General features: G+C 32.6%; 2 protein-coding genes across 7 annotated transcripts; one reads left to right on the forward strand and one right to left on the reverse strand.

Annotated features, from left to right (window-relative positions):
• Positions 1–362: 362 nt before the first annotated feature.
• Positions 363–22,758, reverse strand: LOC109606703 (calcium-transporting ATPase type 2C member 1). Of its 4 annotated transcripts, XM_020023242.2 has the most exons (10): positions 19,411–19,629; positions 5,043–5,431; positions 4,724–4,985; positions 3,866–4,103; positions 3,001–3,813; positions 2,625–2,940; positions 2,420–2,561; positions 2,164–2,355; positions 1,866–2,103; positions 363–1,812 (listed from the first exon to the last, which is right to left on the reverse strand). In XM_020023242.2, exons 1-10 carry the CDS (start codon positions 19,513–19,515, stop codon positions 1,691–1,693), a joined length of 2,817 nt encoding a protein of 938 aa, XP_019878801.2. In that variant the 5' UTR covers positions 19,516–19,629; the 3' UTR covers positions 363–1,690. The 4 variants fall into 4 exon arrangements, with proteins under 4 accessions (XP_019878801.2, XP_049818683.1, XP_049818682.1 ...); XM_049962726.1 differs by lacking the exon at positions 19,411–19,629 and adding an exon at positions 22,621–22,758 and having other exon boundaries at positions 2,625–3,813; XM_049962725.1 differs by lacking the exon at positions 19,411–19,629 and adding an exon at positions 22,296–22,563 and having other exon boundaries at positions 2,625–3,813.
• Positions 22,565–24,370, forward strand: LOC109595724 (ATM interactor). 3 transcript variants are annotated; one of them, XM_020011140.2, is made up of 3 exons: positions 22,705–22,844; positions 22,897–24,080; positions 24,141–24,370. In XM_020011140.2, the coding sequence occupies exons 1-3, from the start codon at positions 22,766–22,768 to the stop codon at positions 24,165–24,167; spliced, it is 1,290 nt and encodes a 429-aa protein (XP_019866699.1). In that variant the 5' UTR covers positions 22,705–22,765; the 3' UTR covers positions 24,168–24,370. The 3 variants fall into 3 exon arrangements, with proteins under 3 accessions (XP_019866700.1, XP_019866699.1, XP_019866696.1); XM_020011141.2 differs by lacking the exon at positions 22,705–22,844 and adding an exon at positions 22,565–22,630 and having other exon boundaries at positions 22,897–24,370; XM_020011137.2 differs by having other exon boundaries at positions 22,897–24,370.
• Positions 24,371–24,513: the final 143 nt, after the last annotated feature.

Raw genomic sequence — 24,513 nt, forward strand, 5'->3', positions numbered from 1 at the left:
ATTTATTAACATGTTTGTAATTAAAAATTATTTTAAATTCTTCTGCGACACTTGGCTCTATCTAGAACATAAAAGCTGAACTTTAACAGTTTAACGGGTAATATATAGAGGGCGATAGTGCGTGATAAATTTCAAATGCTTCTACCACCAAGTATTTGATTTTTAACTATTAAATTTAATGAGGCAAATTTTGATTTAAAATTGGGATTTTAAAGGTGAATGGATTTTCTTTAAACAAAAATCTATAATTAATGAACGCATTGAACAGGTTTAATTTTAATATTTATTTCTTACCCTTCCTAAAGAGGCTTTATACAAATTTCAAATATATAACCAACTAATTATAAGAGTAATAAAACACATTTTGATTTAAAAGTACATATTTATTTTAAAATTTGTGTGTTATAGTTCAAGGATTTCTGTACTGTCTTTAAAAATTTATTTATATTAGACATTACAACTTTTATAAACGAATGTAGATAGACATAAGTAATTTCTTTATTTAAATTATTAGGGCTGTCCCAATACTATATTGGCGTAACACATTCTCATCAGAATCTAAAAACTAAATCCCGAGAATTTTACAATGGTGCTAAATATAATACAGAATAATTGTCAACAAAAACTGTACACAAAACTAATAAGTAAAGTCTTCACAGCCCTGATAATTTTATGAACTAATATATTAAATAACAATCATAAATAAATATAAACAGTGAATCTTCAACAAATCGACAATTGAAATGCTTTTTACATTAGTCACCGTAGAAAATGTTTTCTTAAGTACTGTATGTATAACAACTATAAATACACAATAGCAATTTCTAAACAGTATAGAAAAACCGCAATAAAACACATAGGCAGCGCGTAACTTCTTAATGTATTAACTGGTCTAATATATGAGATTCATGTGTGTATACCGTCGTTAGTAGGGCAGAGAAGAAATACACATTTAATAGGAAAATGCGTATGAGACTACTTCAACTTATGCTAATTTTGGTATATGCAAAACTACCGCCTTGTAAAATTGGCAAATGTATATATATCAGCAGACGTAAATGCATGAAAACAATGTGTATACCGTGAAATCTTCTATTTGATCAGGCAAACACAAATAGTAAGTGATATGTATTGACTTGTTTCAAGTCATAAAAATAACATTCAATACATTTATAGTGCTATATTGAACATAGAAGTACATATTTTGCTGGCAAATTTATTTGCCGCCGTTATATACGACTCTAATGATTAATTTATGTTATGTAATATTGTTGCGGTTGTACGAGTCGATACCAAAGGCTTTTCAGTTGCGCAATCTCACCCTAATAACTGTACAATTTCTTTCCATCTGTGTTTTACTTATACAAAAACGTTGCGACTATGCTAGGATTAGCTGCATTAAAAATAATCCATTAAAATGTGCAAATAAATAAAAATTAGAAAACGTCGAATAAAAACTCTAAAACTAAACGCACGCCATACATTTTGATACACGTATATTTGAGAGAATTTGCGAAGAAGTACACGTTTAGGCATTCCACTTTTTATATGTTTGAATCTTAAACTAATGGCCAATACAAACCATATAAATTATTTATTGCACATTCTAAAGGGGGCCAATCTACTTGGGGGGCAAAAAGACAGAAAGCAGCTAATCGCAGCGGGTTTTCGCCCCAGGCCCCCTCTCTTGTCATACGTACTCCAGCGGCGATCGTTTGCCCTTGCCTTTCTGTTCGATTAGTCGCTCTATTAGTTTCTTAATTTCAGAGAACACCCACACCGACGACGTCAGACTCGTCAAGAAAACCATATCTGAAAACAATCATTAAAATCCACTCATCTAATTAACATTGTATTAATTTTACCCCAAACAGTTAAAGCCTCGGTTTGAAAAACTTGTTGCAATGGCGGGAAATAAACAACTAGTAATTGTCCGACAACCGACAAGGTAACTGCGACCAAAAACATCTTGTTAGAGAACAAACCAATCTGGAAAACGCTCTTGGTTTGCGAACGACAACTTAAAGCGTTCCACATGTCAAAGAAAACGAAACAAGTAAACGTCATGGTTGTGTCTCTTGCCGTTATGCCTTCAGAACTCATCTGAAATTAAGAAAACATTGCTTAGATTCGTGTTGTAAAATGAGGGTAACTATTACATACTTCTTTTTTAAATACCCATAATGTTCCGGCAATTATAAATATAGCTGACAATAATACATTGACAATAAGCTTTTTGGTAATCATTGGTTCTTTGGTATTTCGTGGTTTTTGTTTGACTACATCTTTTTCCACTGGTTCTACACCCAAACTTTGAGCTGGTGGACCGTCCATTATTATGTTGATCCACAAAATCTATAAGAATATAAATAATAATTTTATAAATACAAAAATCGAGTTGTTTTCTTTATAAACTTACTTGCATGGCATTGAGGGGATTGGGAATTCCCATTAAGGTTGCCAATGCTATTAGAGACAAAGCGGCAATGGACGTTGATAACTGAAACCTGACAAAATTTCGAATGTTGTAAAAGATGCTCTTTCCTTCTTCTATTGCTGCTCTGTAATTATACAACATATTATAATACATACACATCTTTGGGGAAAAGTAAATGTGTATTTACATTATTGTATAAAAATCATCGTCGACAAGAATCATGTCGGCAGCCTCTTTACACACGTCCGTGCCGTTCTTGCCCATAGCAATTCCAATATCAGCTTTTTTTAAGGCCACACCGTCATTCACACCATCACCGGTCATACCAACAATGTGACCCGTCCTTTGCAACGATTTAACTATGGACAATTTGTTCTTCGGCGACACCCTGTAGAAAACGGTGGCGTGGGGAACGGCTCCATCTAATTCCGTCTCCGAGAACGAATCGAGTTGTTCTCCGGAAATCACTTGTGACGGAAGAGTGTCCAACCCAATAGTTTGCGCTGCAAAATCACAAAATATATTTATTATAATTGTATGTTTATTTATTGACAAAATTTTACCGATTGCTACTGCGGTGTCCATCGAATCGCCAGTCAGCATCTTAACCTGCACTCCGGACTGTCTGAGCGTGGTGATGGCCTCCCTGACCAGAGGCCTGGGCGGATCGCAGATGCCAACCAGTCCCATGTACACTAAATCCTGCAGCGTCGCACCCTTCGCCATCGCGATTACTCTAAGCCCTTTCCTGCCTACCTCGTGGGCCTCCGTGATGAACTCCTGTTCCTTCTTCGGATCCATCGGTTTAATCGTGCCGTTCCAGCTGTACTTTGTACATTTAGGCAAAATCTTCTCAATTGCACCCTTGACAAAGAAACACTCGGACTTCTCGTCGTACTTCGACGTGCATTTGACCGCCATCAGCTTCTGTTCGGACGAGAACGGATACTCCTGCAACCGGATGTATTTATCCTGGATGTTGTACATGCCGTGCTTCATGGCGGCGGCGATCAACGCCCCCTCCGTCGGCGAGCCCATCAGTTCCTCGTTTATTATTATGGCGTTGTTGCACACCACTCCGACCTCGAGAAGAACGTAGACGCTCTCTCGGGCCTTGTCGGGAAAGTCGCACTTGTGCAGCAACACTTGACCGTGATCGTTATAGCCGGCGCCTGTCAGTTCCGCGATGTAACCGTCCGATGTTACCAAAACGGTGGCTGTCATCTCGTTCCTCGTTATTGTTCCCGTTTTATCTGAGCAGATCACGTTTACGCAACCCAATGTTTCGACGGTCGGCAGCTTTTTAACTATAGCATTCCTCTTAGCCATCCTCATCACGCCCAACGCTAACGTTACCGTCACCACAATAGGCAAACCTAAAAAACAATTATATACTATAACTGATTTAATTATTTTTCTTAAGTTTACCTTCAGGAATAGCTGCTACTGCCAAGCTAACGCCAATCGTGAACATTTCCATAATCACTTTTCCTTGCAGCCAACCAAAGAGCATGATCAGGCCAATAATTCCGAAAGAGTACATAGATAATTGAGCCCCCAAGCTGTCCATTGATCTTTGAAGTGGAGTTTTTGGTGCTTCTTCTTCAAGCATCATTTTAAAGACTGTACCGAATTCGCTATTTGTTCCCGTACTAACTACAATCCCCTAGAATAATACAAATTTGTTTCCATGTTTTCCAGATACTATACATTTTAAATTAAGTAGTTATTGTTATTTATTTGTTCATTCATAAATACAATCAATGATTTCTTGCTACTAAAGAACAATATGTATAAATATGTATTTTATTTATAATATTGATAATCATTTACAAGGTTTCATCCCATTTATTGTTTTTTTAATAATATAATTAGTATTTAATTATAAATTTTCTTTGATCTAAACAGCTCATTCATTCAGTTTATTTTTTATAATAAATGTGTAAATTAAAAGTAGTGAAGCAAATAATAGTAAATATAGAGCGTTTGAGTTTTAACAATAATCTTAATTTGAAATTAGTAGAAAGTCTGTGCGGGCGTCTAATTAATTATTGTCAGACCATAATTACGAAAATTAACGTTCTCCAAGTTGACTAATTAAGAGATTGACGTGTACATTCTATGCATAATCATTTATTCAAATCAGTTCATTATCTTTTCAATTAGCAGTTCAGAGAGTTTATTAACGCGATTATTCTTTTAATGAAATTTAATATGCAACCAAGTACTTCAATCTCGTTTCCATAAAAACAACCGCAAACAACAAAACAATTATTATCATTATACCTTTCCGTTTCCGCACCGCACGAGAGTACCCATAAATGCGATGTTGGTGTTGGAGGAATGGGCACCGTTCGGCCTCAAAACCGATGCCGGATTTTTCCTAGCCGGTTCCGTTTCACCCGTAAATGAACTTTCATCGATCGTCAGATCAACGGCTTCGAATAATCGTAAATCAGCCGGTACCCGATCTCCAACGTTCAGTAGTACTATATCCCCCGGCACCAACTCCCTGGCCAGAAACGTGTCCGGAGATCCTTCCCTTAAGCTACAACAAATTAAAAGCAAGTTATTTGTACTTATTAAATAATTAACGATGCAGTACCAATGACATGAGGGCGGTACGAGTTTGGTGAGCTCCTGCAGCGACTTCTCCGAACGGTACTCCTGCACGAAGGCGACGGTCACCACAATGACAATGGCGACAGTGATGCTGAACGCGTCGTCGTACTGTTTCATGCAGACGGACACGAAAGCGGAGGCGAGCAACAGCAGGATGAGCGGATTCTTGAACTGTTCGAGGTACTTCTTCCATGGCGGATCCTCGTCCTTGACGCTGAACTCGTTATAGCCGGACACCTGGCGCCGGTGCGTCGCCTCCTGCCAGCTCAAACCTTTGCGTACGTCCACGTCCAAACGGGAGGCGACCTCCTCGCATTCCAGTCTGCTCGCCTCGCTCGCCGTCAACCACATGCTCGAACCGTTGTTCTTCTCCTGTAAAATGACGGTTGCCGAGATTAATTTTAGAACGGAGCTTGAATATGGATTTGTCTGTTGCAATGTACAATGGGGTAATTCCCTCGTTGGTGCAGTGAACGTACAAGATTACGTCCCTGTCCTTTGTTGTCTGCGTTGCAATTGTTTTTGAACGTAAAGTCGCATCGATAAGTTCTTGTCAACCATTTCTCTACAGAAATGTTTTAATTTACAAACTGGAGGTTTTGCGAAATGTATTTTACTTTATTCCACGTGAGCAACTTGTTTAAAATAACAATAATAAATTACTTAATAATATTAGTGTTTACTAACGAGGAAGACTCTTCCGATGAAGAGGTTTTTGCTCTAGTAATTGCTTCAAGGTCCGACCTGTATTCAGAAATTTATTGGTTGAAGAATTTCAATTACAGACTTTGTATTAACATATGTAATTTATAACCACTACTCCTCAATTTTAACACAAATTCGCCGACTTTGGTATAAATACACATTAAAATGTTTAAAAATAAACCATTCAGTTTATAAAATAATCATGCCATTTCAGTAATCTTTAATACGAATTACAAGTTAAGTCAACGTGTAATAAATTATATTAGCTATAAAATAGATAAATAAACGTATTAACAAAATAACTTGTCGGATTTTCAATATTTGATAATTACTATTTTACATATTTTTTAAAATATTGTACATACATTAATAAATTAAAACTATGCCATAATTTGCAACACAAACATCACGGTTAACAAAAATCGACTGATATTTGTTCTAGGGAATTTCAACGTCTACAGAGATAAAATTTGTTATCAAAACGGTGTAAATGGGTATGAATCAAACAGTTATGACAGTAAGCGTTACGTTTTCATTATCTAATGGCAAGATAAAAAAATACAACTCATTTTCTTGATTAATACAAAAATTCAATTAATAAGTAACGAATATAATTTAAGAAAAAAAAACAATTGATCGATACGGTTTGTGTTTATAAATACACGCAGCCAATGCTATTTAATTAGTTGAAAACACTTCGTAATTAATTTATTTGCAGCGCAGACGTCGCAACAGTCGATTTGAATTCAATTAAGTTATATTATTACGCTGCATATACAGGGTGATTCTCCTAACTTATTCAACAGAAGTTTATTTGGAGCGAAAAAAGGTATCGATTTTTAATTTTTAAGCAACTTGCAACTACTTTTCTAATTTAGTTTGAACGAAATTTTTTCGTTTCACCGAAAGTGTCGTAAAACATTCTTATATTTTTATATACATATATAATAATTTTTGAGTTATTTATTTTTTCCAAAAATTTTTACAGATTGATGGTTTGACTAAAATGTCTGTAAAGACACCAATTTGTATGCTTGAAAGTCAATTTTTGTTATACACGTTACCCAAGGATCATCATATAGGAAGCCATTATTGGTAATCCCAAATTATATACAGGGTTTTCGTGATTTACATTTAATTTTGTGCATGCTGTATATTTTTTGATTCTTCAATTCTTTATATAATTGCAAATAAAACCATATCCATATACCATCATATACCTACACCCAATAGTTTTTGAGTCATTAGATTTGTTCCAAATATTTTGAGAGATTGATGGATTAACTAAAATGTCTGTAGTCACCAATTTTTATGCTTGAAAGTTAATTTTTGGCATACACCTTAATTAAGGACCATACTGTTAAGAATCATTATTAGTACCCCCAAATTTTATACAGCGTGTTCGAGATTTATTTTGAGCATCAACTTTCTTATTTTGAATGGAACTCCATGTATGTTTTAGTATAATTAAATTGAATATTAAAAAACTGCTGTTTTTGGTGTTCTGTTGAAAACATCAGAGTTGAAATAAAATTTTGTTAAAAATAAATTAGAAGGAAGTGTCAATTACAATTGATATAAAAATTTCAAATCAAAACCTTTTTCACTCTACATATACTTCTAAAGAATAAGAGAATCACCCTGTATATAAAATATATATATATATATATATATATATATATATATATATATATATGTGAATTGTTATGTTAAATAATTAATAATTCAGGGTATCCCAATTTAGTTGCTTTTGGCTGTTCTGAGTATCTCCAGATAGAGAAAAATTAACTTAAAGAGACCATAATTAATTAAAAAATTTGAACTAAGTCAGATTTCCTGTTGGGTCTGGAAATATTTGTAAGAGCCTATTAATTTGAGACATCCTGTACATAAAATAGGTATACAAGACAAAAACAGTCACAATTATTTTTATAAACTATAAATAATTTACCTACAGTTAGTGAATAAATCATTAAAAACCGTATTTTTGTGTAGCCATTATTAAAATATTAAATCCACACTTTTCCACATCGCCAGTAACAATTGGTGAAAATCGTAAAACAAATAGATTTGAAAAACTCTCACAATTAACAACGAAACATTATTAATTAACTGTTACAGCATCTTTCATGAATATGCATACTTCCTGTGCACGAGTTTTTCATGAAAATAAACCTTCAAGGAGACGAAATACAAAAAGCGTGCGAATAAACCTAGATTCTTTCGGGCAAAACTCGCACCCGCACAATGTAAGGCCGAAACGCTTATCGTTCTCATGCAAATCGGTCGCTCCAAATAGTTTTGCATGGCGTTTTCAAGTAGTGCTATTCGCTCCGCTATGTTAATTAGTTGAATGAACACATGTTTTAGTTTATTATACGTATTATTCGGTAGAATTGTTCCATCACACTCTGATACCCTATGTAAATTCGGATACTGTTAGTTAACTAAATGGCACACATTGTAAATTCACTTTAATATGTTTATTTATAACAGTGGTTTATAAAACGCAGAAATTAGATTTTAGGGTAATTTAAGTGTACTGAACAAGAACATTTCACCCATGTAATAATGTAATAATATAATACATAAGCAGCTATAGAAATTTCAGGTAGTTTTTATCAACATAAAGTTTAAGGTTTAGCAGGTCAAGTTCGGTTAAAAAATGGAAAAGTTGTAATAGAAAATCAAAAAGACATATTGACATAATATTTTTCATCTATACAAACTGTTTAAATTGGTAGAAAATGGTTACAGTATTACTTGAAGTGGATATTTCAAAATGGTTTTCAAATCATTATACTATATAATGAGAATTTAGTCTCTAATGAATGTTTGAACCCAGTTCACTTAAGGCCATTTTAGGGAGTCATTAACAAGTTTTTGGGACAACACAAATGTCCCAATAACTTCTCAAAGATCAACGCCCTGTTACAAAAGCACCAAGTAATTGGTATGCTCAAGGAGTAATGTTTCGATTCATTCTCATCCTATCTAAGACACGTTCATATCAAAATATTTAATTTTAGTTTCCACGTTCAAATAAAATAATTTATTGTCTGTTCAATCATTTGGTTTTCTTCCTAGAAAATCTAAATAGTCATAGTACTGATAGAAAGTAGAGTTTTTTAAAATACAAATAATTTTTATCCTGATTATTGTTCAAAAAAATGTATATTAAATATTAACCCTTAATAAATTTAAAAATTACATAGTTAAACAATAAAAAAAATAGAGTTTAATGTTACTGATGAGTATTTGTTTTATAATGGCACAAAGTAGAGCAACTTATGCTATTTAAAGTTTTATTACTACAAGTAATTTGTAGAAAGCAACAGATGGTCATTAATATTTGGATCCATATTTTGCCAGGCCTCTTGCAGAACCTTAAATAAATCTTGCTGATTTTGTGCCTCATTTGTTGTTCCCTATCTTCCATAAGTTTTCAATTGAGTTTAGATCGGGAGATCGACATGGCCAGTTCATAATATTAATTATTTCCCTTAAAAGCCACTGCTTCAAATATTTGTAAGTGTGCTTCGGGTCATAATCTTGGTGATAATGTTTTAGTGACATTTTTATCTGAATTCGGTACTATGTTGTTCCTCAATATTTCTTTATACATAAAACGATGCAAGATAGCCTCTATTCAAAAGAGAGGCCCCATTCCAAATCCAGAAAAGCAGCCCCATACCATTACCGATCTGTCGCCGTGTTTAACAGTGAGTATGGTAAATTTTGGGTTAAACTTCTTAAGTCACCTTACATATAAAATCCCATCACTATTAACCAGATTAAACTTGATTTCATCACTCCATATCGCATATTTCCAATCACCCAGTTCAGTGTAAAAGGGACCTGACAAATTCAAGTCTGACTCGTCTGTTCTTCTCTGATAGTAGTAGTTTTTTGGCAGGCCTTCTCGCATAAAGGCGTCCCTTGTAGGAATCTATCTCTTACGATTCTTGAAGAAACATCAAATCCAAGTTGTGTCTCAAGTAGACCTTTTGCAGGAACTCAGGAAAGGATCTTTTTCGGAGTGGGATAAAATTTGTTTATCCTGAAACCTATAGATTTTTCTTGGTCTTTCAGTTTCTCCTTCCACATTAACAAATCTTGAAAATTGTTGTAAAACATACGTTACAATCGATCTATATTGATTTTTCTCTCATCGGATTGAAAAAACGATACAACCTGTAATTTTAATTCGGAAAATAATTTCTTTTCATGAGGCATTATATTAATTCAGTTTACTTTGGTATATATTGAAAAATTAAAAATTATTGTGGATTTTGTAGAGATTAGTGACATTTAGTAGAAAGTTGCTCTACTTTTTGCAAGCTGAATATTTAGTTTTTTTTTATTTGTATCTAACAGAATTATTTTTAATACAAGAAATATTAGTATCTCTAAACCTTTCAAGAAAATAACTTATTTATTCTTAAATGGCCACTAAAAATAAAAATTTAATAATATTGTGTGATGATAAAGTATAATTTATTGAATAATTTATACATACACATGTGGACAAAACTACTAACGATATTTAGTCAGCAAGTTTTAATCGATTTCCATTAATACTTTGATACACAATACATATCTGACCAACTGTTTAACCGTTTAACAACCAAAAACACAAGTAAAAACAATTCTACAGTTGTTATTCCATTCAACATTCAACTACTTTAAGTATGTTATTACGGTAATTGCGGGCGAATCGATAACCAAAATGAGCAGCCGACTATACAATTACCGCGTTTACGTACAACAAAACGTTCGCAAATCGATGATTAACTCCTCTTCAACATACAGACGAAAGCGCGGAGCTAATTTATAAGTAAAAGAACTTGCCGTTTCGTTTTGCGTTTCCTCCGGCTGCGGCCTTTCATCATGAGCCTCCGCTTTTTTGCGGCACCACTTCAGGCTTATGTTGTCGAGCATCACTTACGCCAAAAAGCGCGACAATACGCAACGAGGGATCGTGTGACTGCATTTAAATCGAATCGCAATGAACGAAACGTGGTTAAAAAACGGAAATGGAGGGGCTAAGGTTGAGGCGAATTGGGTTAGTTTTTGCCGACAAAACAGATAATCATTTTAATAGCTTGTCATAGCGAAGTCGCAATTTACCACTGGATTTAATTAAAATAAACATCGTTCTGTATCGCTGTGATTACATAAAAATTCTATTAAGGACGATTATTGAGAAGTGGATAATGGTTTCTAAAGAAAAACGGATTATTGCAATAAACTGAGTTATTAATTATAAATACATTCATGAATAGGCTAAGGTGTATTGAAATTTTAGGTGTAAAATTACTGGTGCACCTGGTTAGGTATCAAATTTAAGTATAAAACTGTCCCAAACAAGTGCATTATCAACAAACCGAAAACCAACATACAAATAAGTACATCTGTAACTCTCTTATTGCTTCAACAATTTAATATCCACATATTAAAATGGCACAAAACACAACTCTCTCCAAGGAACTGTCCAACATTCGCAAAATGGATTGCTCAAACCTATACAAAAACATCAAAATGATTCAAAGGGACGACGACGGAATTACTTTTGGAAGAAAAACGATCACGATCTTGGAGTCGTGGAAGTCTATATGCCTGCAGAAGGATGATATCACGAAGAGTATTAAGAAATTATGTCGCGAGTGCGTGAAGGATTCCGAATTGGCCATCAAAACAGCTGCGCTAATGAGCAGTGCTAAATTGATCAAGGAGGCACTGCACGGTGAAAATCTTAAAACAGTTTTTGTCAACTATTTGCACAGAAAATTCAATGAAGTCCTTAGGAAGGATGGCGATGGCAAGTTGAGAGCCCTAGCAAATTTGCTAGGATGTTTTGTATTCAAGACTAAGGGGGCCAACACAGATTTCCTCCTGAATCCCCTTACAACCTTAATACAAAAGCTAGCGAAGTCCTTTCACATCGAAGACGTAAGGATTTTCGCCATACAAGTGTATCTGAATGGACACAGCTTAAAAACTGAAGACAGTACAAAATGGTGTAATATCCTTACAGATGTTAGGCTAAGATTAATAGATGAAGAAAATGAAAGTATTAAATTGTGGTTATTGGTCGGAACAGGTACAATCGCCGACGTCATCGAACTATTCGACCAATTCAGTCTTCTGAAAGAAGACAAGCAATTCATGGATCACCACACAGACGTCCTAGAAACTAGAGAACAGTCACGTCTGCGAAATTTGTTTGCGAAATCCAAGGAGTCGGCGACTAACGACAAGAAGATCATTAGATCTTCAGAAACGAAGGAGAGTATTTTACCGCCAACCTTAAATCAGATTGGCACTGCCAACAATAAAAAATTGGATTCGTATGATTTAAGGTTTAAATTAGATGAAAATAACGACAAGGAGATCATTAGGTCTTCAAAAGCGAAAAAAGAGAATATTTCACCGCCAACCTTAAATCAGATTAGTGCTGCCAACAATAAAAGGTTAGATTCGTCTGATTTAAGGTTGAAATTGGATGAAAATAAACGGAATACAAGGAGAAAGTCTAAGCTTGACTTAAGATTAGATGCTATACGAAATAAATAATTTTAATTGTAATGTTTGCTCTTATAAATAAAATTGTTTATAATATATGAGCTTTTTAATGTAACAACAAACCAAAAATTGACAGACACATCTTGTATTATTAATATTCAATAATATATTGGTATAAAAAATTACTTTCTCCAAAGAACTTTTTTATATTGGCAAAAAAATTTCTCTGCATTAAAACTAATAGAAAATGGTGCAAAATACTTACAAATGTTAAATTAAGGTTAGTGGGTGAGGAAAACCAAAATATTAAATTTTGGCTATTAGTATGGTTAGAAACGGGTTCAATCACCGATGCCGCCGAGATGTTTAATCAATTCAATCAAACAAGACAAACAATTTATAGACCACCACACGGACATCCTGGAAAATAGGGAACAACACGTTTACAAAATTTGTATGTGAAATCCAAGGAATAGGTAGTTAATTTCAGGAACAATTTATGGAGCACCACGCAGGGAGTCCTTAAAATTAAAGAACAAGTACGAATTTAAAATTTGTTTGCAGAATCCAAGGAGTCGTTGGGTAACGACAAGAAGGAGGAGGTCATTAAATCTTCAGAAGCGAAGAAGGAAAATATTTCACCGTCAACCTTAAATCAGAATGCTACTGCTGCTAACAATAAAAAGTTGGATTCCTCTGATTTAAGGTTGAAACTGGATAAAAATAGACGGAATGCAAGAAGAAAGTCTAAGCTTGGTTAAAGATTAAACGCTATTCTATATAAATAAAAATAATAATTTTAATTGTAATGTGTGTTATTTAAATAAATTATGATTATAATACTTAAGTTTTTTAATGAATGATAAGAACTATCTATGCTTGAACTAGCAATCGCAGGACTTGCAACATGTGAATGTTTTTATACATTGCTGTAATTTTAGTTACAATGAAAACAATAGTTTCTAGACTAAATAAGAATTAAAATTATAATTGATGAGACAATTATAAACGCTATGAAGAATGGATATAACAAGTAATAAATATAAGAGTATTTCAACAGGCAATCAATTAAAGTATTTATCAAGTATCTGTATTATCAACAAACCAAAAATCAACAGATACCTAACTTATTAATAATTGACATTAAAAATTACTTTCTCCAAATAATTTCTACACTGGCAAAAAAATTGCACTGCTTTAAAACTAATACAAAATTTGTTTGTGAAATCTAAGGAATAGGTACCTAATTACAGGAAGAACAAATTTAAATAGTTGGCTGCAAGAAAGGAAAACACATCACCTCCAATCGTAAATCAAACTATTATTGTCGACAATAAAAAGTTGATTTCGTCTGATTTAAGAATTATATTATTTAACATTAATACGCAATGCAAAGAGAACGTATATGCTTGCCTCAAGATTAGATGCTATATGGAATAAATAAATTTTAGACACAATATATAAATTGTAATGCGTGTTGCTTCAAATAAAATTGTGTTCATAAAATATGAGTTTTTTATAGTAATGGATGAAACAAAAACTTTATGTACTTTAAATTATAATGCCAGTCTTTTAGTAGAAACGAAAACAATGGTTTGTTTCAAAGGTAAACAAATTTTTACAATAAATTGTATTTTAGTTTAAAACTGTCCCAAACAAGTGCATTATCAACAAGTTAATATCCACTTATTAAAACGGCACAAAACACAACTCTCTCCAAGGAACATCGGCAAGATGGATTGCTCAAACCTACAGAAAAACATCGAAACGATTCAAAGGGACGACGGCGGAATTACTTTAGAAGAAAAACGATCACGGTCTTGGAGTCGTGGAAGTCTATATGCCTTCAAAAGGAGGATGTCACGAAGGGTATCAAGAAATTATGTCGCAAGTGCGTGACGGATTCTGAATTGGCCATCAAAACAGCCGCCCTGATGAGCAGGGCTAAATTGATTAAGGAGACTTTGCACGGCGAAAATCTTAAAACAGTTTTCGTCAACTATTTGCACAGAAAATTCAATGAAGTCCTTAGGAAGGATGGCGATGGCGAGTTGAGGGCACTAGCAAACCTGCTAGGATGTTTTCTATTCAAGACTAAGGGGGTCAACACAGATTTCCTCCTGAATCCTCTTACAATCTTAATTCAAAAATTTGCGAAGTCCTCTCACATCGAAGACATAAGGATGGATATTCGCCATACAAGCGTATCTGAATGGACATACCTTAAAAACTGAAGACAGTACAAAATGGTGTAATATCCTTACAGATTTTAGGCTAAGATTAATAGATGAAATAAATGAAAGTATTAAGTTGTGGTTATTGGTAGGATTGGAAATAGGTACAATCGCCCTCGCCACCGAACTATTCGATCAATTCAGTCTTATGAAAGAAGACAAGCAATTCATGGATCACCACGCGGACGTCCTAGAAACTACAAAATAGTCACGTCTGCAAAATATCTTTGCGAAATCCAAGGAATCGGCGACTAACGACAAGGAGATCATTAGATCTTTAGAAGCGAAGAAGATTATTTCACCGCCAAGCTTAAATCAGATTGGCATTGCCAACATTAAAAAGTTGGGTTCGTCTGATTTAAGGTTGAAATTGGATGAAAATAACGACAAGGAGATCATTAGATCTTCAAAAGCGAAGAAAGAGAATATTTCACCGCCAATCTTAAATCAGATGAAAATAACGACAAGGGGATCATTCGATCTTCAAAAACGAAGAAAGAGAATATTTCACCGCCAATCTTAAATCAGACTGGTACTGCCAACAACAAAAAGTTGGATTCGTCTGATTTAAGGTTGAAATTGGATGAAAATAAACGAAATGCAAGGAGGAAATGTAAGTTTGACTCAAGATTAAATGCTATACGAAATAAATAATTTTAATTGTAATATTTGCTGTTTAAATAAAATTGTTTATAACATTTGAGTTTTTTTTTGAATGAAACAAGAACAACAATGAAAACAATATTTTCTAAAGTAAAAACATATATTATTAAAATTATAATTTATCATACACGCTATAAAAAATGGATATACTAAGTAATAAATATAAGCGCACCTGAGCAGGTAATCAATTAAAGTATCAAATATTTATCAAGTAACTGCATTAACAACAAACCAAAAATTGACAGACACATGTGGTAATATTAATATTCAATAATACATTGGCATAAAAAAATACTTCTTCAGAACTTTATTATACTGCCAAAAAATTTCTCTTCTTTAAAACTAATACAAAATGGTGCAAAATACTTACAGATGTTAAATTAAGGTTAGTGGGTGAGGAGAACCAAAATATTAAATATTGGCTATTAGTATGGTTAGAAACGGGTACAATCACCGATGGCGCCGAGTTGTCTGATCAATCAAACAAGACAAACAATTTATGGACCACCACACGGACGTCCTGGAAAATAGGGAACAAGCACGTTTACAAATTTGTTTGTAGGAATAGGTAGTTAATTACAGGAACAATTTACGGAGCTCCACGCATACGTTCTTGAAACTAAAGAACAAGTACGTATTCAAAATTTGTTTGCAAAATCCCTGGAGTCGATGGGCAACGACAAACAGGAGGAGCACATTAAATCTTCAGAAGCGAAGAAGGAAAATATTTCACCGTCAACCTTAAATCAGAATGCTACTGTTGCTAACAATAAAAAGTTGGATTCGTCTGATTTAAGGTTGAAACTGGATGAAAATAGGCGGAATGCAAGACGAAAATCTAAGCTTGGTTAAAGATTAGACGCTATTCGATATAAATATAATAAAATAATTTTAATTGTAATGTGTGTTGTTTAAATAAATTATGTTTATAATACTTAAGTTTTTTAATGAATGATGAGAACTATCTATGCTTGAACTAGCAATCGCAGGACTTGCAAAATGTAAATGTTTTTAAACATTACTGTAATTCTATAGTTTATAGAGAAAAAATTATAATTGATGAGACAATTATAGACACTATAAAGAATGGATATAACAAATAATAAATATAAGAGCATCTGAACAGGCAATCAATTAAAGAATTTATCAAGTAACTGCATTATCAACAAACCAAAAATCAACAGATACCTAATTTATTAATAAATGGCATAAAAAATTACTTTCTTCAAATAATTTCTACACTGGCAAAAAAATTGCACTGCTTTAAAACTAATACAAAATTTGTTTTTGAAGTCCAAGGAATAGGTTCCTAATTACAGGAAGGAGAACAAAATTAAAACGTTGGTTGCAAGGAAGGAAAATACTTCACATCCCAACTTAAATCAAAATATTATCATCGACAATAAAAGTTGGATTGGTCTGATTTAAGGATTATATTATTTAAAATTAATACGCAATGCAAAGAGAACGTATATGCGATAAGGAATAAATACATTTTAGACACAATATATAAATTGTAATGTGTGTTACTTCAAATAAAATTATGTTTTTAATGGATGAAACAAAAATCGTATGTACTTGAAATTATAGTGACAGACTTTTAATAAAATCAAAAATAATGGTTTCTAAGGTAAAAAACGAATTTTTACAATAAACTGTAATTGATAAGTCAATTATAAATACTGTGAAGAATAGAAAAACAATGTAGTAGCACAAATCGATACTTTTTCAGAGAAACCGTTCTTCGACAAAATGGATTGTTCAGATCTGTAAGCAATGACCAAAATTATCAAAAGAGATAACGACCAAATTACTTCTTATAAAAAATGCAACCACGGTCCATATGCCTTCAAATAAAGAAATAAGAGAGCCTAATTAAAGAGATTATAACGAGAATCTGTGGAAGATACTGAATTGGTCATCAAAATAGAAGTATTACATTTATTGAGAAAAAAGGATTATTGTAATAAACTAAGTTAGTAATAAATGCATTCATGAGCAGATTAAGCCGGATTGCATTTTTAGGTGTAAAATTAAGGATGCACCTGCGTAGGTATCAAATTTTAATATAAAACTGTCATAAACAAATGCATTATTAACAAACCGAAAACCGACATATAATTATATACATCTACAACCCTTTTATTATTTCAACATATTAAAATGACACAAAACGCAACCATCTCCGAGGAATTGTCCAAAATCGTCAAAATGAATTCCACAAACCTGTACGAAAAAATTAAAATGATCCAAAGAGACGACGACGGAATTACATTTGGAAGGAAAACGATGGCGGTTTTGGAGTCGTGGAAGTCCATATGCCTTCAGAAGGAGGATGTCACGAAGAGCATTAAAAAATTATACCGCGAGTGCATGAAAGATTCGGAATTGGCAATCAAAACTGCCGCATTGATGAGCAGTGCTAAATTGATGAACGAAACACTGCACGGGGAAAATCTGAAAACAATTTTCATCAACCATTTACATAGGAAGTTCAACGAAGTCCTTAGGAAGGATGGCGATGGGGAGTTAAGAGCCCTAACAAACCTTCTAGGATGTTTTATATTTAAAACCAAGGGCTCCAGCACAGATTTTCTCATTAATCCCCTCATGAGGTTAATCGAAAATCTTGCAAAGTCCTCTCACACCGAAGACGTCAGGATATTCGCCATACAAGCGTACCTGAATGGACACAACTTTAAAAGTGAAAACAATACGAAATGGTGCAATATCCTTACAGATGTTAGGCTAAGATTACTGAATGAGGAAAACCAAGATATTAAGTTGTGGCTATTGGTAGGAATAGAAACGGGTACAATCGCTGACGCCGCCGAATTGTCTGGCCAATTCAGTCTTCTAAAAGAAGACAAACAATTTATGGAGCACCACGCAGACGTCCTTGAAGCTAAAGAAGAAGCACGTCTTCAAAATTTGTTTGCCAAATCCAAAGAATCGATGGCCTATGACAAGAAGGAGGTCATTCAATCTTCAGAAGCGAAGAAGGAAAATATTTCACCGTCGACCTTAAATCAGAATGCTGCTGCCAACAACAAAAAATTGGATCCGTCTGATTTAAGGTTGAAATTGAACGAAAATAAACGTACTATAATGAAAAAATCTAAGCTTGCATCTAGATTAGATGCTATAAGAAATAAATAATAAATGAAATAAAATTGTGTTTATAAAATATGTGTTTTTAATGAATGAAACAACAAATATCCGTGCTTGAAATAATCGCAGGGCAGGAACATGCGACTCTTTATACAGCAGTATAATTTTAGTAGGTTTGAAAACAGTAAAAGTAAAAGCAGTTTTATTACATTAAACTGCAATTGATGAGAGAGTGCAATAAACGTAGCTGTATCTGAACAGGTAAGTATTTAAGTATTAATCAAGTAACTACATTATCAATAAATTAACCAATAAAATCGTGGCACAAATGTTACTAGTTCTAAAGAACTGTCCTTCTTGATTTTCTCAGATCTGTACACAAAGATTAAAACCTTCCACTTAAGAAAGGTGCCAAAAACTACTGTTTTCTATTAAACGTCCTGAAAACCATAGCCCCATGTTCCTCTCATGTTGAAGATATCACTCTATCTTAATAGAGACACTAATACTGGATTTTTAAAGCAGTTAAACTGAAGTTGCTGGGTGTTAATATTTATAAATTTTGACCATTATAAATAAATTGTTGATTGAAATAAAATTTATAAAATATGATTTTTCTGTGAATGGAACAGAACTATCCAAGCTTGAAATAATAATATAATAAAGTCATAACATGTGACTACTAATTATATTTTTTAAAAATCATAACAATTTATAATTTTAATAAATAAGCAGAAATCGCAAATGATAATACGTATTTCGTTAGTAATAAGCAAACAATTTTGAAACGGTTTAGTCGGAAATAACGAATGATTAGTAATTACTGATTACATAAATAATTGAAGCAATCTTATTATATTATAATTAGTAACAACAATAAAAGATTTTGCGTACATAAAAAGTATAAACACGAAATAATTTTGCCATTTCAAGGACTCTTTAATAAATTAATGTACACCCAAAGAAATTCACAAAGGTAACTAGTTAATTTTCAACTACATCTAAAATTATACCCATTCTACACACAACAAAAAAATCGATGAATAAGCAAAACAAAATTGCAAGCTCTCCAAACCCCTGATTCGATGGAAAAACGTATTTTCTTCAACTCACATCTACACCGGCGGTTTTCCGTGCCGTTTCCGTATCAACTTCGGGCCCGTGGCTCTCCAAATTCCGCACCGAAAGTATGACGGGATCGTCGTTCGATTTGCCCATTTTTCTCGCAACATAGATCGAAAATGAAAACGAACAAAAAAAAACGCGACGATTCAAAATCAACCGTGCGATCGCGAATGTGACATTGAAGTGGTCGCTTTCCGCTAAGCTGGATCCTTTAAACAACACGAGCAAAGCTTGCGCGATATTCACACATATTTGTGTATGTGCATAATGAACGAGATTTTTTTGAAAACGTCATTAATGTTGAAATCCTGCCGGTTAAATAATAACCAATTAATAATTTATTAGTTTTTTTTTGTAAGATGTGAAGGTAATTTAATCTTTGGAAGGTGAAACTATAAACAAATAATTAAATTAATTACTCTTGTATAATTATATAGGGTGTCCTTAATTGAGTGCACAAAAGTTAACCACATATTCTTGACAACAAAATAGGCTTATTCGACCCAATTTACCTATATACCAATATGCTTCCAGGATAAATACGGGCGTCCAAAAGTTGGTTACTGAATATAGTTAGGACGATATATCTCGGAAACTAACAAATGTAGAATAACCATATTTTGTACAATTACATAACTTTTTAAGTCTAATAAAATAGGTTTGATTTAAAAACTTTACTTCAGGGGTATCGGAAGAGGTGACTGGAAGCTTAAAAGTTTCCTAACTCTTTTGTATGTGAGTTTATTTTAATTTTTACATCACAATATGAACCATTTACCAACAAAATCAATTTTGAAATTGGACCTCGTAAGTTCTAGGAGATTAAATATTCTAAAATATGTAATTAATAATAATTATATTTAATTCAAACATCATGTGTACAAATATTAAAAAATCCAAATTAATTTAAATTAGAACACTTACTAAGGGTATTACAGCAACTGAAAGGTATATGGTTAAATTAAGTCGAATATGCCTATTTTGAGGTAAGAATATGTTGTTTATTTTGTACACTCAATTTAGAGACACTCTGTATATTGTTGGTCAAAAATGTTTTTTCGATATTTCGATCAAAGGTAATCAACATCAATTAACGTATAAAAATAAAATTGTTAACAATGTTAGAGATATTTCATTATTTTATTCCAATAAACAATTAATATTCATAGAAGATTTTTTTCTAATTTAATCGAAGTAACTTTATTAGGTATTGTGTTTGTGAATTTATTAGGTTGTGTGATTTTTATATTGCAAAAACAATCACAAGGCATAAAATTGAAATAATGCACCTTAATAAATATTGCCATAAACATGTTTTGCAATTTATTAAAACAGGAAAGTAAATAACAGTAAGAAAAAATTACATCGTAGCTTACATTTACGTATTTGAAATATATGTTAATTTTAAAGGAAAATATATATATAATATATATAATAATCTTTTGTGATTTTTATTGAAATATAAAAATGATTAATTACAGTTTCTGTAATTTTATTATAATTTCAAACATAATTTGTAATTCATTTAAAATGAAAAGTAAACAATAATAAATAATTATATCTTAGTATTGACCTGTTATTTAATCTTGAATAATTGTAAAGAATTCTAAAAAAAGTGCTTCATTCATGTTTTGTAATTTTTATTGAATTTAAAAATTTCATTAAAGTCACACTTTATTTATTCGTGTCTATCTTTCTATACACTTTCGTATGTTTGGAATCTACTGCAAGCAGGAAATTTCAGTTGAGTCACAACAGACCTGGTTTATTTTAAAATAATGCAATATTAAGTTGCCAAAAGATAAATCAGGTGTCTCAAAACTGTTAAATGTAACGTTTGAAAAAAAATCAACAATTCTATAAAAATATATTCTCATAAATTTTACAAAACAATATGAATTAAGTATTTTTTAAATCAACACTTTTTTATAAAAATAAATCTCAAATTTAGCTATTTTTAATAATAACGGCAACATTGTAAGGATAAAAATCAAAATCAATTTTTTAACTATATACCGACTTTTTAAGATCTAACCTCACTGTACAATTCTATAAAAATATATCCCCATAAATTCTATAAAACATTATGTACTGAGTATTTTTTAAATCATCATTTTATTATAAAAATAAATCTCAAATTTATCTATTTTTAATTGTAACGGCAAGATTGTGCGGATAAGTCAAAATGAAACAATTTTTAAAATATTTGACAGATTCATATACCGACTTTTTTAACATCTAACTGCACTGTACAATTCTATAAAAATATATACTCATAAATTCTGTAAAACATTTTGAAATAAGTATTTTTTTAAATCATTTTTTTATACAAATAAATCTCAAATTTAGCTATTTTTAATAATAACGGCAACATTGTGCGGATAAAAGTCAAAATTAAACAATTTTTAAATTATTTGACAGTTTCAAGTACCACTTTTTTTAACATTTAACCGCACTGTATATCAAATTATAAAAAAGGTATTTCATTTAATTGAATTAAAATCATTATGGACTGCTTCAAATATATGTTATTAGATCATCGTTAAACCAGTTTAAAAATGTGAAATACCAGAATAAACGATCGATTTTCAATAATCGTTCTAGACTCCCGTAGAATGTTTATCTTATGAATTTTAATAAGTGTAAATTGTATGTCAATCAGTTCGCATAAAATAATGCAAAAAACTTAGCAGCATATTAATAATTTTCGTCAGAGTTCCAGGAACAACAATTTCATCGCACCACAATGTTATTGATCCGGCGAAAGAAATAAAACTAGTGGAATGAATTAAACATCCGCCCGCAACAAATGACAAAATGATCAGAGAACATGTTTTTATTATGAAATGATGTGTTCACAAAGCAACCCTCACCGAGGTATTCTGGTGGATGTAATTTTCGTCTACATCTTTGTTGTAAAGTTGTGGATTTAATTTTTCGTATTTGGCGTTTGATGACGGCTTTTTCATAATTTCACCGAGTGCGGTTCACTGTCAGGTGGCGAATCGATCAATAATTCACATTATTTGACTAACATCACTGACAATTCCGACACAATTGACGTTTACATACTGAGCGACCGATACACGTTAACATGTTGCGGATGAACCAATCTCGGCCACAATTCGGTGTATAAAGGGTGGTCATGACAACTACACATCAAACCAGCGCCAAATTCAAATATGTTATATCACTCACCTTATACTCGGTAATAGAACAAACCTTGTCCCATGATGTGGCAGCCGTTTACTTTGATGATTCGCCATAAAATTCCCATAATTATTTGATAAATGATACGTTTTGCAGTGTGTGATGCGCGAAAAATTTTGATAAGCGATGTGACATGAACGAACGAATTGACAAATGTCGACTGTCATGTGAATTTCATAAACACACCACCGTTTATCATTTATTAGCCAGAGGTTGGCGTTCTTATCAACGTTATTGTCACCATTAACCCAGGTTATGTTCTAGATATGGCTCTTGAAAAGATATATCCGAAAATCGAGGAACTGACCACATTCAATAACAAGGTTCAATGTCCTGAAGAGAATTGCGGGAAATTCTTTTCATCAGAGGCAAATCTGCAACTGCATCAAGTCAAAAGCCACAACAAAACTGAACTATGGTCCATCAAAAAAGAGTTCCATTGCCCTGAACAAACTTGCATTTACCACAAAACAAAAAGTTTCAAATCCATCAAGCCCCTAAAACAACATTACATGAAAACTCACATGCAAAAAACAATCAAATGTACAAAGTGCCAGAGTTGTTTTGCCACTGAATCAATGCAAAAATCTCACTATGAATACTGCGGCATAACTTTCAACTGTTGTGACTGTGATGCATTTTATGCTTGTTATGAGACATTAAAGACCCACTGCAGAAGGAAGAAACACAGCATCAAAGACAAGAAACTATACAAGCCACAAGTAGTTAAAACCATACAAGTTACTCCCAGATTAATCCTACCAAAACCTATGACTGTTAAACAAACTCAAAATCAAAGTTGCCAAACAGACCAACCAAAGCCACAGTTAATAAACAGAAGCATACAAGTGCAGAACCAGAAGATAAGTGCAGGCACCCAAGTCCCAGATTACATTCAATCATCAGCACAAAGTCAGTGCACTGAAACACAAACTGGAGAACTGTTCGACTTACCCAAAAAACATGCACTTGATTCCTGCACTGAGCCACAGAACAGGAAAAGCATTAAAGTGCAGACTGTTTCAGTGCCATCCAAAACATCCTCATGCAACACATCATTTGACTTAAATGATTTTGAGTTTACTGTTAACACAGATATTGAAACACAATCATCTGGTACACAGACAAATTCTAGTCAAGTTTTAAACTATTCTTCATCTACCACAACACATGATTCAATTCATACAGACACTTCGGACTTGTTGATGTGTAGTTTGAATGATAATTATGATAGTAATTTCTTTAATTGCAATATGGAAACTCAAACAGACACAATATTCCAGACAGACATTCTTAATTTCTGTGATTTGTACAGTAATCACATGTACACACAGACTTGTGACGATTTTTTAAATGATGTGGTGTTCAATGATACAGAAACACAGACAACCATTGATGAAATGTTCAGTTCTGTGGAGAGTCAAACCATGATGTCGCTTACCAGGCCTGTAAGTTCAGAGGACAAGTATACTGCGAATATGCATACACAAACCGATACTGACTTTCAGATCAGGCTTGAGGAAATACATTCCTGACTGTAAATTCTTCCAATATTTGGATCCAATGCTTTTATCTAATGCACTTGCATAAAAGTAATTACAACAAATAACCTGGTGGATACTAAAGATGTATAATTAATAGTGATGGTGCTCATAAATATTACTCTTTAATCTATGTGTATTTATATTTTATTAATGTCAATAAATTTATTATATTAAAATGTATTTATATTTGAAAATTACCATTTTTAATTGTAATTAATATTTTAATTAATTTGTTGAGTTATACAAATAATATATTACCAATGATTAAATGTAAAGATATAAATTTAAACCTGATATTGGTTCTATTTATTTGTGTAATCTCAGTTGCATACACTTT

This window comes from Aethina tumida, chromosome 2 (genome assembly GCF_024364675.1).
Source record: "Aethina tumida isolate Nest 87 chromosome 2, icAetTumi1.1, whole genome shotgun sequence".
Lineage (NCBI taxonomy): Eukaryota > Metazoa > Arthropoda > Insecta > Coleoptera > Nitidulidae > Aethina > Aethina tumida.